At 36.8% G+C, this 16,765-nt stretch overlaps 1 protein-coding gene and 1 long non-coding RNA gene across 3 annotated transcripts in view; both read left to right on the top strand.

Annotated features, from left to right (window-relative positions):
• Positions 1-4,266, top strand: part of jag2b (jagged canonical Notch ligand 2b) — a 54,714-nt gene extending 50,448 nt beyond the window's left edge. For both annotated transcript variants that reach the window (XM_016525460.1, XM_016525459.1), the window contains 2 exons: positions 834-984; positions 2,195-4,266. In XM_016525460.1, the coding sequence (XP_016380946.1) occupies positions 834-984; positions 2,195-2,718 (675 nt within the window). In that variant the 3' untranslated portion in view covers positions 2,719-4,266. The remainder of the gene's footprint in view (positions 1-833; positions 985-2,194) is intronic.
• A 1,374-nt stretch (positions 4,267-5,640) lies between these two features.
• The window catches only part of LOC107718433 (uncharacterized), a 50,273-nt gene continuing 39,148 nt past the window's right edge, over positions 5,641-16,765 (top strand). Inside the window, exons 1-2 of the long non-coding RNA XR_001637409.1 lie at positions 5,641-5,862; positions 8,359-8,536. This is a non-coding gene — a long non-coding RNA (uncharacterized LOC107718433). The remainder of the gene's footprint in view (positions 5,863-8,358; positions 8,537-16,765) is intronic.

Below are 16,765 nucleotides of genomic sequence, written 5' to 3'. Positions count from 1 at the left end.
ATGATATGAAAATTAATATCTTTGTGCTGTCAGGCAAGTTTTGTGTAATTTGAAGCAGTGTTTCCTGTGTTCAATAAAACATTTTGCCTTACGGAAGTTACTTACAAATAGTGGTTACCTACAAATGCATCCTTTATCCTCGATCAGATTACACTAAATCCCTGCAGTGTTGTAACAAGTCAATAACTGAATGCCCATGTTTAACTGTCCTGACTCATTCAAATGGAACCTGTAGGCAGGAACTTTGAACAGCTGCAGGTTTTTGCATGTTGAAAACAGAATAGAGTTGAAATGATTGAGTCAGCTGCTTTTTGGATAAAGACTGCTCTCGTTTTAGTCATTTTACTGAGCGTCTGTACCACAATACTTGTATGATGTAAACAAATTTGAAACATTAGAGTTGTGGTGTGGTTTAACCATACATTGTCCACTGGTTCCATCACAAATTAAAAAGGATTTGTATTCTAACATTGTTTATTCGAATTAATGTATTTTTCATTAAATAGGTGTTGCTATATTAAACGTTTAAAATACTATTTTTGCTAGCTTAGCTACTTTGCTAGCTTAAAAACATCTTGGTGACAAATCAGAATTTTTAACAATGGAGAAAACATTACAGAAAACCAAACATTCTGGTTAACAAGACATAAATTCGGATGTAGAAGATCAACAAATACGGGATTGTCAAGTGTCAATGCAGCAATGCCCCAAAACCTCACATTTACAATAAATAATTGTTCTTTGTAGGTGGCTTTTATTTGGAATCTTGGCCTCATATTACATGTTTGGGATACAATCTAAACTATATTTAATCCCCATTATTTCTCCTGCAGTCGTTCCAGCAGGACGAGCAGCCTAACCACAGTCAGATCCAGGAGGCAGCTAGTACCATAGTCAGCATGCTGTCCAAGCGGCACAACAGCACCGCCATGCTTGCCGTCATCGAGGTCAAAGTGGAGATGCCGGTCATGTCCCAGCCAGTGGGTGAGTAGAGCAGGGGCCAACTGGCCTCGAGGCTAAAGCCAGCCTTCATCCCCTGACCGAGTGTCAACTCCCCGTCTCCACCAATTAGTGCAGCTTAAATGTCTTTGTGAGTCACAGGAGGAAGGGTACCGAGAGGATCCAGCAGTTGTGGGCAGGAGGCCATAAACCTGTGTGACAGTCATATAACTCCTCCGCAGTCATCTGTCACTCCACAGCAAAACATTAATGAGAATGATGGGACAAACTTAATGATTTTTGGGTTAAGACAATTATAAATGGGTTTTAAAAAAAGGAATAATATTTGAAACCTATAGGAATTAAAGCCAAATTATTCAAGACCTTTTTCTCAATCATTTCAGTTATGTAATGTAACATGGTCGATATTAAAAAATATATACTATTTTGTCTAATAAAAAAAAAATCTAAAATAATTCTTGTCAATAGCTAATGATTTTTTAAGTGGCTTCTTATCTTAAAAATAATTTATACATTTAATTTAAATAATTATTTTAGAGTGTTTATTATATTTATTTTTGTGAATACAAAATAGTGTGATTTATTTTATTTTATTTTATTTTCACTATTTTTACTCAAATCATATCGAAAAATTGATGTATTGCGTGTCCACAACTAAATATCTAATGCAGGCCCATCGAAATATCTATTATTTCAATTCTGTTGTGGCCCATACCGCTTAGATGATGGTTATTTTTGTTGTAATGTTATGGCAAATATTATACTATTATTATACTATTATACTAATATTATGGCTAATATTACAAAATATATACTATTTTGTCTAATTAATAAAAAAAACTGGTCAATAGCAAATGAGTGTTTAAGTGACTTTTGATCTTAAAAATAATTTATATAATTATATATTTGTTTTAGAGTGTTTATTGCAATTTGTATTAGACAAAATAGTGTTTACATATATTTATATTATATATACACACCATTTTATATTATACATGTACACACTATTTTGTCTTGAATAATATTGAAAAATTTGTGTAATTAGTGTCCACAATTAAATATCCAATGCTGGCCAATTAAAATATCCACTATTGACCATTACTGATAAATTAAGTGAGTTATATCGGCCAATAAAAAATGTTTTTGTTTTGCATCCCTACTTTTTGTTCATTATTTTCCTCCTTGGCACGAGTCCCAGATTTGCCGTGTCTAACTCGACTCTCTTTCCATACAGACTACCTGGTGCCTGTGTTGTGTGTCATCTTGTGCATACTCTGGGTCTTCTGCGTCATCGTCTGTGTATGGTGGACCCGTAAGCGTCGAAAAGAGCGTGAGAGGCGGGAGCGCGTGCCCGCGGAGGAGAGCGTCAACAACCAGTGGGAACCGCTGAGGCCCGTGACGCGGCCGCAGCACAAGGACAACCGGGACGTGCAGTACGAGCGCACCAAGCTCATGGGCTCCCCGGATCGGACCTGCACAAGCGGGGAGGACGAGGAGGAGATGGAGGAGGAAGAGCTGGAGCTGGTTGAAGAGTGGTGTGGGACAGAGGGGGGCAAGGGTCCCATCCAAAAGTACTCTAAACCTGCAGCGCGGACCAAGAACGGGCTGATCTGCACCATGCGGAGCAGCGGTAGCGGCGGCTGCAGCAGCCCTTCCCTCAAAGCACCCTACTGGACAGGCTTCAGCCCAAAGGACAACAGCTGTAAAAATGTCAATAATGTCATCACCGGCCAAGAGCACAAAGAACATTGCGTATGAGCTCCGTCGAGCAGGATGAGGAGACCAAGGCCATCTCAGAAACGGGAGCTTTTCCCATGTGTTATTTTTATGTTTGACTTCTTCGAGATGTTTTGAGGCTGATAAAGTGGCAAATTTCTTTCGTTCCTTTTTTTATGTACAGAGGAAGCAAATTATATTTCTTTATAAGGAGGCGGTGAGAAGCCTTGCATTGTTTTCGGAGAAAAAAACTGCTGGATTAGGAGCAGGACTAAGGAACTCGTGAGAGAAACCGTATAAAGACTTTTACGTTGTTGTTTACAAATGGCTGTGCTTTTGGTTTTGTTTCGAGTGGCCCAATGTCGGTGCAGACCACGTGCGGGGGGTGGGGGACGCTGGCTTCGGGGGATCCCCCTTCAACCGTTCATCTGTTCTCCTTCCACGCCTGCCTTACCGAGCTCGTCGTCCGTGAGGAGGGCTACGGTGCCTATAAAGTGGCCTTGTTTTTTCTGTCCTTTGTCATCTTGGCTGAATGCTCTTTAAAAAAATGGATTGCAGTATTTTGAGTCGGTCGCAAGTGCCTTCAGACAAGCCCCTCGGTTTCAGGGTCTCCTGACCCAATAGATCACGACAAAGAGGAGAGGCTGGTCTTAAGAGCAGCTCCAATATCACCATCAAGGTATTTGTTTAAACAAAGACAAGAGATCTGTAAATATGTGTATATAATAAAGGAGTCGCTGTGTATATTTGAATTTAGTAACTTAAGTCACTTTTTTTATTATTATTATTATTATTATGATTTAAATATTATGATTATTATTGTTTGTTTTTTTGTTTTAAATACCATTCTTATTTATGCCAGTTGATATGGCATGTTTTGTAAGATGTATACAGCGTCCCAGTCAGAACAAAAATATAATCAGAGATCATCCTATTATGTTGTTGGTTTTTGTTTTCACTAGACACCTCTATGATCGTGTGCTGTATTGTGGCGTGTGGTTCACCTTCTTGAAGACCCCTATTCCCTTTCCACACCTGTCCTTTCTTGCTGATCATAAAACCATGCTGCTTGTTTCTTGTAAAAATGCTGATATGTCAAAATTATGATGTCCAACTGTTTTCTCCTTCTTTTCTGTTTTTGTTTGGTTGGATCTAAACTTCATGAAGGGAGCAATTATGTTGTAAAGCATTTGTACTCGAGGTACCAGCTCAAAGAAATGGATTACCTCAGAAACGGCTGGCTATGATTTGATTTCTTTCATCATGATGTTAAATATTAGATTTAGTTTTTTTGCTTATGGGAAGATGACAAACGTTTAAAACTGTTCCTGAACAACTGGTTCACAATCAAGTGCAAGCAAACAAGTTTAAATAAGCAAGTTAAGCTCGATGTCCATTATGGTAGGGAAATGGGGTGGAGCTGGAGGAGAGTTTTCTTGTTTTGTTTTGTTTTTTTTAAGATGTATTATTATTAGTTTTTTTGTACAGAAGAATTGCTCTGAAAAAAAGTTATTTGGTTCATTTAGTGGAATTTATGTTTGTTCTTAGAAATAAATCAAACTATTTATTAAAGCATTTTATAACAATGTGCTCAAAAGAGCCACTGTCTGCTGGTGTTCAGTACTAAAGGCGCTCGTCTGAGTTTGTGGTAAGTCTTTTCATCATATCGTATTACCAATACAACAAAACAATCCCCCTTCCCCTGCCAGAGGTGAGGACGACCCCGGATCGATACAGGAACTCGTGCTTCCAGTCGAGATGCTACTGACAGGAAGCAGCCAATGGTAACTGGTCTCCTGTTCTCGGCTGACTGCTGGCTAGCCAATGGACGATGGGTTTCTCGTGACCTCATCTGGTGTGAATGTTTTATGAGAATGCTTATGATGATGCAGTGAGTTTGTTATGGTTTCGTTCCATAAGTAACGGGCTTTAATGGAACGGAGGCCAGGAGTTGTGTTTCACATCACTCACAATACCATAGTGTTGGGTTTAGGTGTGTCTGATGGTGTAAGTGAACTTGGGTTGTAGAAGTAAAGTGGGGAAAAAGTACTTTGTGAGATAAGGAAAATCCAGTGAAGAAGAGGAGACCAGCGCTGTTGGGAGCTGTAATTAATGAGGGTTTGATAAATGTTTTTAATGGTAAATGGCCTAAATGAAATAAACTAGCAACCCTGTTGTTGCATCCCTTCTTAGATATTCTATGGAAAGCATTGTATAAACAGTGCTTTCATATACCATAAACTTACTGCATTTTTGTGTGAACGTCATCACGCCACAAGAAAAAATAACAAGGCAAAATCTTTCTTGACCTGATGATGGAAAGCTTTACTGCTCTGGGGTCATTCCTGTTGAGAAGTAGATTTTCAAATATGTCTTAATATATGATACATTATTAAAACATTGCACAGCTTTCTTTAATCACAATTATTTGAACATAAGGTGAATTATAAGTTATTTAACCCATTTGAATTGAACAGATGTCATTTTTATCATGTCACTGGCAAAAAAGACACACATACATATATATATATATATAGCCTGTTTCTTAATTTTGTTTTGATATGCATTAAAACCATACTTGTTTTTATCTAATAAATTGATAATTTTCCCCCATGTGCCTCAACATCAGTTCATCCCGTTAGCCTGTCTCTTGATTGATTGCAAAGAAAAAACAACACTGCAAATGCAAACAACATAAAATTAAAAGGAAAGAAAATTTACATTATGGTCAAACTAATTAAGAAAGAATTTAAACCTGCATATTCAAACATAGGTAAAATGTTAAGAAATGTGTCCTTGTTAAAAATACATCTGTAATGCAAACAAAGAAATGAACAGTAAGTACTGTATATCAGCATTGTTACTGCCAGAAAAAATAAATAAACATTTCATTCACAGTTTCTAAAAGGAGATATATAACTATTTAAATTCTACCGAAGGGAACGTATCTGATTGCGTTTATGCAATAAATTAAGTTTCTTCCTCAAAAAGTTGGAAACATCAGCAAAAGTATAAATTTGGGAGCCAGTTGGGTATATATTATGCAGTTTCCTAAGATGTACTGATCATATTTTGTTAGAAGTGCAGTATTTTTCAGGGAGTAACTATGCTAACTATCCACTTTCTCTAATGACATCATACTCCAGGAAGTGACATCACTTTGGAGGCAAAACAGCACAAACGTAAGTAAGTATTAGCAGTGGATCTGTCTGATGTTTTCTGTTGGTTTGTCTCACTGTAGAACATTCATCCTGTTACAGTTTGCAGAAAACTTTATGATAATATTAGCATTTTGAAAAATGGTTAAAAATATCAAAACTTGCTTCAGTTCAACCCCCTTGTTAAAGCTAATAATCATCAATCCTACACTGGGCAATGCTTAACTTTAGCTTTTTATTTCTATCCTCTTAGGAATTCTGACTACTGTTAATGTACACAACAAAGTTACAGCATTTAAAGAGTACGTAACAGGAATGAGACAATACAGTCACACCAATTTCTTTAACAAAGACTTTATTAGGCTGTGCATGAGCTTCAAATATACTTGAGCTTCAGGTATATTTTTAGCATTTAAAAAAGGGATTTATTTGTACTTATCTTGATTTTATTAAATGTCCAAGAAAGTCTCAATAACTTTCAGGGTGTAAAAGTAAGGCACTTATTATCTGTGTCTATTATCTATGTATGGACAAAACATTCAGTGTGATCCAACCACATATAAAATTTCTACCAATAACTTAATAACAGTGTATATTTACAATTTAAAATATTTGTTTTCTATAGGGTGATATCAGGTAAATTGGGCCACTTTTTGGTTAATCGCTTGGGACACTAACAAAAAACCCATGTATGACATTTAACTGTGTTCTTATGATTAATAAGGACTGTTTTTAATATTTTTGTGTTGAATTGATGTAATAAAATATGATTGTTCAGGCCCTACAGGTGTTGAAACATTAGCTGCCCCACATTTTTTGAAATAGCAGTGTTGAGGTAAAATGGGCCGGCTGATCAGCAAAAATGGGCCAGTCACTGACTGCAAAGAATTTCGAAGAGAAGAGGTAAGACACTCAAACCTTTCAATCAATTTCATCAATAAAACATACATTTCATTAAAAAATTTAATAAATTTCAGAACAAATAGTGTATGTGTGTGTGTGTGTGTGTGTGTGCGTGTGTGTGTGAGCTCGATCTGAAGGTTTTTCAAAAACAGTCTTGACAGATAAAGCCGTCATCATCAAAAATGCCATTCTCGTCACCACATACTCTTCAACACACATAGACATGCCTCACTAACATGCACAAGCAAACATAGTCGAGCACACATAAACGCACATCACATACAAACACATTTAGAAGGTAAAATGTGATCCTGATTAGCGCGATGATATCATCTTGAATGTGACATTTCATCTCAGATGTAATAAGCGACATACGAAGAACGGGCCCCAGGTCTCAAAATTCCCCCTTAGCAACCTCAGACCAATAAAATAATTTGCTAAATATCAAGTACTGTTATGGCAACATTTTGAAATTCTTTGCAGTCATTGGCTGTTAACTTTTAAAGAGATAAGACACTCAAACCTTAAATGGCCCATTTTACCTGATATCGCCCTATATATATATATATATATATATACATACACACACACAGGGCTCGCAAAATTTCAAAATACCTAGTAGCCCTATACTACATAAAAAATCTGAACGAAACAAAAACAGCAGACGGGCTGAATGAGACGCAAATGTCACTCTCTGACAGCAGGTGGCGCTTAAACAGCAGGTATTTATAGGCTGCTGCCCCTTTAAGACCGAATGCACTGATTCAGTATAATGATGCACGTGCGATTTCTTTCTCCACTTTTTTACGTTCATTTACATGAAAATACTTGCCGAGATAGTTATTTTGAGATAATTGTCCATGTATGTGTCCATTCAAGCGAAAGAGGAATCAATTCTGTGTTCCTGCTCTGCCTGAAACGCGGCTCTGTATGTGCGCGCGAGGACCGAACTGAATTCTTCATGCGCATGAATGGTTTAAAACGCCTGAATGTGTAAATTGGTAAGACTTAGAAACACGTGTAAATGATAAACTATGATCCGTTTCACCCCTACAAGCGAGTGAACAACACGGATCAAAAATACAGTAAAACTGTGAAATATTACAATTTAATAACTGTTTTCTGTTTTAGTGTTTAAAAATGCTATTTATTCCTGTGACAGCAAAGCTGAATGTTCAGCAGTCATTACTCCAGTCTTCACCAGTGCCATGAAATCCTTCAGAAATCACTCTAATATGCTGATTTGCTGCTCAAGAAACATTTCTGATTATTATCAAAGTTGAAAACAGTTGTGCTGCTTAATATATTTGGATAATATATTAAAAAAAAATTTTTTTAGATTAATTGAAAGTTAAATAAATAAAAAACACATTTCTTTGCTGAATAAAGGAGTAATTTCTTTAAAACTTTTGATCAGTAGTGTGTGTGTAGGCTATATTTATTTATTAATTTATTTCAGAATCTAGCAAATTATGTCACAGTATCTGACAATACAGTAGCTTTAAATAAACACCACCAAAGGTCTGCTTTGTTATAAAATGTAGAATCTTGCTTAAAAATGTCTCGCAGTATAACCCTCTTGTTCATATAAAGCACCTTTAAACTGATGTGTTTTTCACAGGCATGAGGGACCTACATGTATGATGGAGTCTATAAAGTTGCCCCACGTCTCCCCGTACAAGACGGCTGCATGTGGCTGAAAGCTGATACCAGATTCCTGAGGTGATTCTCAGCAGTCAAGGACGTCTGACCCACACACATTTATAGACATTTTGTGCCTGTCATGACCCGAACGAAAGGTACTGTATGTCCATCTCAGTCAGCCGTCAGTCTGTCAATCAGCCAATTTGACTGATTAAAGTGCATCTCCCCTTCAAAGTATATGACAATATGACAGGTTCCTACAAGATCTTTCCAAATGTGCCGAATCAAGAAACTGAGAAAGTCAAAACTGTACAGTTTGACTCGTGGTTTTGTTGAGCCTTTAAGGAGATGACAGAGTTGATCTGAAACTGAAACATTTGGCTTTACAGAATTAGGGAATAGTATGTTGGCCAATTTAAAGCCTGTGCCTTCAATAATAATTCCTCTTGGCTTTTCATATCTCCCCTTTAGAAGAAAAAAGTTTGTAATTGGTAACACTTGACAAATGCCAACATAGACGATTTACTTTTGCGACTGCCAACTTTTTGGCGCCTCACTGGAGTTGGAGGATTATTCTTGTCTGGATTTAAAATGGCTCAGTTGTTAGTATCCAGTCTAATAATTTATGCAGGTGGATTTGATTTAAACATTTCTTTTGTTCTTTACTCGCCGTCTAGAGGATCCACATTTTAACTGCCAGCCAACTCTGTTGGATAGTGTTTTGATACATGAATAGAGTGCATTATTAATATTTAGCATTATTTTAGTTAAATTAGTTTTAGTAATTATAGTACTTGAACTTAAACTTATTTCATTTAGTTGACAGGGCAATATTTCCAATTTTCTAATGATTTATTATTTATCTGATTTTTTTTGTAAGTTTTAAGTTAAGTTTTTCATCTAATATTTATATTTTTATTTTATTCCAGCTGTATTTTATTTACTGAAAATTATTTTAAATAGTTGTATTCTTAGACAATTACTGGATGTAATCAATTCTACTTATTTTGTACTGTATACTACATACTGCATTGAAATATAATTTTTGTTTCTATGCTTTTAATCAACATCTTTACGTCAATCATTTTATATTTTTCCATCATTTTTAATTATATTACATCATTCACAGTGCTTCAAATGTTTGTAGTTCATTGCCTTATTAAAGATGTGAAGTGTGCAGTTTTGTCTGATTTTCAAAAACTTTTTGAAATGCTTTTCCCCCCAAAGTTTGTGATGTTGCAGTTCAGCAGAACTTGTCAGTTTAGTTCATGTCTATAGAACTTTTAAATAAATATTTTTTCATCCTTATGGAAAAAAAGCATGAGAAAAATACTGCCAGGACCAAAAGTAGGCAGTCACTGTTGCTGTATGTACAACTGCCATCGTCGTCCACTGATGGACAGAATCATTTGCTCGTCTTCTGTCTGGTGGGTCAGATCATTATAATTTGATCAAAGGTTGTCACTCATCCTGCTGCTGCTTTGGCCTTTAGAAGAGTGTGATTGGGATGTCAAAGCAGTGAGGTCATTCCAACAAACCCCAGGCGAGCACAAAATCCTCATCACATGGGTGTATGGATTCAGATAGCACAATAAATCCAGCACAATAAAGTCAGTATGGCAGTATAGGACATGAGGAATACTCATGCGTTTGTTGCTGGGACAAAATGTACCAAAATTGCATAACAAGCTGTATATCTTTAGGCCTTTCCTCACAGCGTTTGTGATCTGTGGCACAGCTGGTGCTAGAGCTTTCAGGGCTCAACAAACAAGCGCACATGTTCTGGCCTGAAGCCAGTGGTGGCAATTGACTCAACGTGAGTAAATGGGAGTTGGGTTGTGCACCAAGATGCTGTTTGCACCTCTTTTGAATATGAACAGTTGCGTTACAGTAGTGTTTTTAGGTCAGTAGTGTTCATTGCGCTTCCTGTGGATGTTCTTGTGAACTTGAATAAGCCAAATCACTGACATTACGAGATATTTTAAGCAAGTAAATCACCACTCATTCATCGGTGTGCATATTCCACACTACCTCCATCTAGATATGGGATGGAGCAGATGAACTCCACCCAGGGGCCTATATTCCAGCAATGAGGCATGGATTATGCGGCAAGGTCTCATGGGTAAGGCTTTGGCAGCACGATAAAGGTCATGAGCCCCCATGCAAGCAACACCCCCTCCATACAAGATCAAGAATTATTCCCATGTCAGGAACTGTCATCATGTGTCTATGTTCAGATTCATCTAGTGCAGCTCAAGATTTTCTGCTCTGATCCAGTGAAATTGTGTATGTTCACTTGATAAGACACATCATTGGCCCAGTTTTCTTGTGTCTCTCAGTGTTAGAGGCTACTGGGAAATTCATCATGCTGCCAAGGACCAGCTGAAATGTTATTATTGCAGAAGAAGGTGAATTTAAAAAGGAAGAAGAGTGCAGGCCAAATGCCCTATCCTTGAGAACATGCTGAGTTGATCTGTTGACTTTGGAACGACTTTGCTTCCTCCAACTCAAAGCCAGATCTTCCTGTTTTCATAGTCAGCTGACATTCAAATGATGCTTTTCTCAGCTTGGATGGAATAACTGTTGACCACTGTCTCGGTGACCTAGAAACCAAAAAATTCCCACTGACATCAAAGAGAGGACCTTCCAAAATATACACATTCATACAGATTCACCTCTCAAATATCCACAGGCCCTTGCTGCCCATGGACATCAAACAGACTTGAAAGAGACTTCCTGATCCTGAAGGGACTTATTCATTGTTCAAGTTCCCGTTCCTGATTCCATTTTCCTTCAGTTTTGTGTCTCTTTGCCTGTAATGTCAGTATCGTCACTGTGTAGACTTTAATAACATAATTTTAAGATGTTAATATATTGATTAAATTAAAAAATTGTGGTCAACTTAAAAAATAAAATTAAAAATCCATACCTGTTGATAAGGGAATGCAGATGTAAAAATTATATTGTAGGTTTTCATTTACATGATTCTGTAGATCTGGATGGAAGCATTCACATAATTATAACATGATTCACAATGTTTTCCTTTGTGCACAAAATGTTTTTCTTTGTCACAGCCTCATTTGAAAGAACACTAAGCATTTGCATAGATTGCTTTATTGAGTTACCAATATCTGTATCAGATTAAAAGTGGGATTGTTGAAACTACCCATATAACGTATATATGAAACATTTCAACAGTGCTTATAAATGTTACCCGCAAAAAAACCCAAAAAAAAACACACACAGAAAGGTTAGAACACAACTTGGTAAGATTGCAAACCTTTCTCAGATACTGAATAGATGCCCACCATTTTATAATATTAACATACAACTTTTGAGTTTAATAATGTATGATTAAGAAGTGCTTTAGTAGGATTTTATCACTAGTTCACATAACTACAGTAGTAAAGTTCATGTTAACTTATGTAGTTAACTAATGTTAATACAAGGAACCCTAAAAATAAAAAGTGTATTCAGGATACATAAAATTGGCATTGACAATGATAATACAAAAATAGGATACATAAAACACTAACAATGAAACTGACCATAGTAAAACAACAGAGTTGGCCATTTTATTCCTTTATTTTCGCCACCATAATTTCCAAAGAATGTAATTAAACAGAATAAATCTTATGAGATGTGTTGGAAATCACAAAGAAACAATGACATGCAAACTAGTGAGAGTGAAAAGTGTTTTTTTTTTCTCCCCTGCACCAAATGTGCTCATAGTTGAAGAAAAGGCCTATTATTTTTCCTATCTCCCTCTGGATCTTGCTTTTTTAAAATATTTTTCCTGCCAGATGTAGTTCAATGAACAAATCTGATAGAATCATTTTGTAATATCACATTCCAATGTCAGTTCAGGCTTGTCTTAAGCGCCCTCAACTTTTGTGTAACGTTACTTTCAAAAGAATGATTTCACATACTTGTCACAGCCTTGAATAGTGAAAGGTATGAAAACCACCCGGGGCATCAAATAAAATGTTGACCAGTACAGAGAGTACAGAGATATCGTGTCTCAGTGTAATAACTGTCATAATCATAATCTGGCTCTCTCTCACAACGTATTGTGTCGTGTCCATTAGAGAGGGCAGAACTCAGGCATTATCTGCGTGGGGTGAACTAAGCCCAAGGAGTTGGTCACATGCCGCAGTAGGGTTGGGTCCTGCTGCTGCTCTGGACTGCAGATGTTGTGTTTTCCAACAGCTGCTTCTACAAAAGCTTGGGGAGTGGTGGCCTTCATTTGAGTTGTGTCTGACAAGGAACTTAGATCCACCAAGCATTACTTTAGTCAAATTTTCCACAAGCTCAAAGAGGAATCGGGCACTAATTCATCATATGCATTAGTTAAAAGGACATGCTGGGGTTTTAATTAATTGAGATTTTTGCCATAAGGAAGAGGAGGGACCTCCCCATGAAGCTGCAGCTTGTTATGCAAAAGGTCAGGTTTGAACACGATAGACGTGGGCATGGCAGGAACAACTGGGGTTGGCAGGTCACCATGTATGCTGCCTGGCACGCTGCCCTGCTGGCTCGGATGCTGCTCTTTGATCTTTTTCACAACATGTGGAGCTGATGGTACCCAGAATTCCCCTGGGAATACTGTCTGCTGGTGGAAATCTGGGTAGCATCTGATTCCAGGATGCTGCTCCTCATCTTTGTCTCTCCCATGATGTCTGAGCACTGTATTTCTTTGCTTAGATCTGATTATTGCACAGCTTTCCAAAATACTTGATTCTGATTGTTCAGTCATGACAGTGGTGGGATATTTCTTAATGGAGCGCTTAGGTTGGTTCATAGGGCAATTGACTTTTAATAATATCTTACAAAAATTTAAAGGTGCTGTATGTAGGATTGACACCGAGTGGTTGAACTAGGTATTGCAGTCCAAATTCTAAATATTGGAGCAGGTTTTTTTCACCCGGCCCCTCCTTCTCAGACTTGATGCAAACGCAGACTAAAGACAGGACAAACTAACAAAAACATAAAAACAACTGCGGAGCACGCCACAGAGGCAGCCATCAGCGTCGGCGCCATGGTATTTTTATGCTTTATTTGAGTCAAAAACTTACATACAGCACCTTTAAAGACAAACCTATTATTAGCTAGAAAGTTGTTAATGATTTTGTTGAAGCCATTAGCCTGGATTATGTCAACAAATTTTTAAAATAATCATGTGCAACAGTGGAATTCCTAGTAAAAAACTACATTACCCATGTTTCTGCAGTGAAATCCCCACAAATCAGAAAAATGCAAAAAGAGCCAGTTTACACTCTTAAACTACTATATATATATATATATATATATATATATATATTTTGCAATAATCTTAAAAAACAACATTTGTATATATGTTATCAACATTTTTAAATCAATAATTTTACACTTCTTCATATTTTTTTATTTGATTATGTCATTGGCAATGTTTTATGGAATTGTAGTTCTTTCCCTCGTTAAAGCCGTTAAGGACACAGTCCTGTACTTAACCTTTGTCTTTTTGTACCTTAACCTGTGCCTTTGTCTTTTTGTTAGATTTTCAAATGCTTTTTTGCTTCAAATCAAAGTTTGTAACGTGGGAATTTTTAAAAAGTGAATGGGGAAAAATACTTACAGAACCAAGGCCAATGAAAAAGTGGGCAGACTGTTGCACTCCATGTTTCCTAATTTGCTGTCATCCATGGCAATCCTGTGTTTCAGACCGTTCATCAGGTGACTGAAACTGGCACTACGCTCATGTCTCTTGTATCACACTGTGGACTCGCTCCCTTGATTGTTTTGTACTTGTATTGGACTGTTTTTCTTAGAGCATGTTTTCAGATAATATACAGGTAAAATTATAAAATAAATTCAACTCAAATCAGCATTTCATGCCCACATATTTCTTATTTTCGTGATAGACGTGTAATTACCATGAGCGCTCTGCGCTGTGTCATGATTTACTGCATTTCGCAATAATGATCGGCTTAAGCTGCGGTCCCCCTCTGACAATGCAGATTTTCTTCAAACACTGCAAGGAATGAGATATGACTTCAAACTCTTTAGTGCCTTCTTTAAAAATGTAAACTCATAATAAAAAATAATAGATCCAATATGCTGCAGAGTTTAGAATTACAATTGCAAAGTTTAGTATTATAATTCAGCTAATAGATCGCGCTGTGACTTATCTTCTTTTGGTCATGTCTCTTTGCGTGATACAAATTCGCAGGCTAGAGTTTACAAAACTCCTTTGCATGAGCTTGCATTTCTGTCTCCAGCATTCGCAGGCGTATGAATGGAAGTCAATGGAACAAAAAGTGTAGTGTGAACTTCCCTTTACTTTACATTTATATTCTCCTTATTGACACAGGCCTACTGTGTAATTACAAACTCTACTTACTTGGTCCAACTGGGTCAATGAGATGCAAGTAGTTTCGGAAGGGCTGTATTGCTACCCCAAAGGGGCCAACACGAGGCACTGACCAGCACTGCCAGCATGATAATGCAAAAATAGGTAGCGGGGAATACACGGTGAGTTACTTCAGAGAGAGAAGAACTGTAAAGTCGTTAAGCTGTGGCTTTGTTTTTAAAACAGACACTCACTTCTAGCATTGGATCCCCCATTGCTTTTGGGGTTACTGTGGTAGCCGAGGTCATGAGAAATACAGTACATTGTAATATACAGTACATACACATATACACATAATATATACACATTGCATTTTGGTAAATTAAGTTTTATGCACTCTTTGACCTAAGCCATGTATTAAGTTGCAGTTCCTTTTAACATTACTAGCCACTGTTGAGTTATTTATTTATTTATTTATTTATTTTACTCAACAAAACCTGTTTTTGTTGCATTTGGTGCTTGCATTTTACTTGCATTTCATGACTGGTTATTACCGTACTTTTAAAAGTATGTATTGTCAAATTAAAAGGTTTACTTTAAATGACATTTGAAATCATTATGTTTTAATAATCTTATTGTGCTTTAAAGTACACTTATTTTGATGAGTTGACTAACATACTAAAAGCACATGTAATTAGTGTGTAATTAGTGTGTTTCGATATCACATTTAAATTGGATATATTTTAACTGTGTAATTAAAAATATATTTAAATGTAAGGCATTTAAAGGTAAAATTGCAACAGAAATTACAACAAAAGTATACATACAAAAATGTAAATACAAAAATGAAGTCTTATGGGTCAAAAAGGTACTCTAAAGTTCAGCTAATTGCATTTAATGTAAATTTAAACTATAATTTAATTTCATTCCTTTAAAGTATATCATTTCCATAATAAGTACTCTTTTTAAAAGTATGCTAATGTGTACTTCTTTTTGACACAAGGGGCTTCTGTATGTTGAACTGGCTGAACTTGTGTTCTGTATTAGGAGGCCATTGATCAGTTCTAAAGATAAATCTATTTCAGGGGCATTGTGTGGGGCTCTGCACATCAACAGCTCTCCCTGCGTCTCTCTTTCTCCCTCTGCTCATTTCCAGCTATAGTGCTGCACTGCCTCACATGGCCAGCTATACTCACAATACTAAGACAGCTTGTCATTCTAAGTGTACCAGTGTTGACAGTTACTTAATAGTGGAGTTCAAACTGTGAAGAGTCATCTTACTCCTCTCCATGTCTTCATTCAGAACTCCCCTCCATTCAGGTGCATTTAAGACCGCAAACAGCCACCCTGCCTGTACCTCAACAGTCTGAGGATGTTTCTGACATATCGAATATCAGACAGAGATAAAAAAAAAAACTGCATCTTCACTCTGACTGCAGAGTTAAGGGAGGAGCCGTGCAAAGAAGAAGAGCTGCAGCATCTCCCCTCAATGTGACCTCTGTGAAAGGCACTGTGAGATCAAACCGAGTGAAATATTAGCCCAGGTTAGCTTAGGCCAAGTTTGGTTTATCTCTGGGTAACTGAATGGTGTGTTTCTGAGCAAAATGAGAAAAGAGAGATTGGCCTACAGAGATTGATGATGTTTTATTTTCTATTATGTTTGGAATGGATTTAGGAATTTAGAAGTGTTTTTGAAGTTGCCATTTTGATGAAGAGTGGCGTTTGTGCTCATGAGGATATTTTGTTCCAACACCATCCAATACACCTGGTAAATGGGTACATTTAGCATGCTAGCTTGCACTATTTTTCACTAATAGGTGATTCCAGACTCTCTGTATTTAGGCTATAGCCCATCTAAAAATCTGAGATCATACTGGTTTGCAAATGGTTTGTGAAGAAGAGAGAAGTTTTTGGGGTGTAATACAAAAGTGCAGAAATCGTGCCATTAGTCTTACACTAAAAGCATAATATATTTAGACCAGTGGATTTCTTTCATTGTTGACAGTTTTTGTTGTCTTTTATTCTTTTATAATTGACAGTTTTTTGTCTATTATTG

The sequence above is a fragment of the Sinocyclocheilus rhinocerous genome, unplaced genomic scaffold, assembly GCF_001515625.1.
Source record: "Sinocyclocheilus rhinocerous isolate Xijiao unplaced genomic scaffold, SAMN03320098_v1.1 scaffold453, whole genome shotgun sequence".
NCBI classification, from domain to species: domain Eukaryota; kingdom Metazoa; phylum Chordata; class Actinopteri; order Cypriniformes; family Cyprinidae; genus Sinocyclocheilus; species Sinocyclocheilus rhinocerous.
Note: the sequence above shows the minus strand (reverse complement) of the source record. Positions and strands in the feature narration are given on the sequence as shown.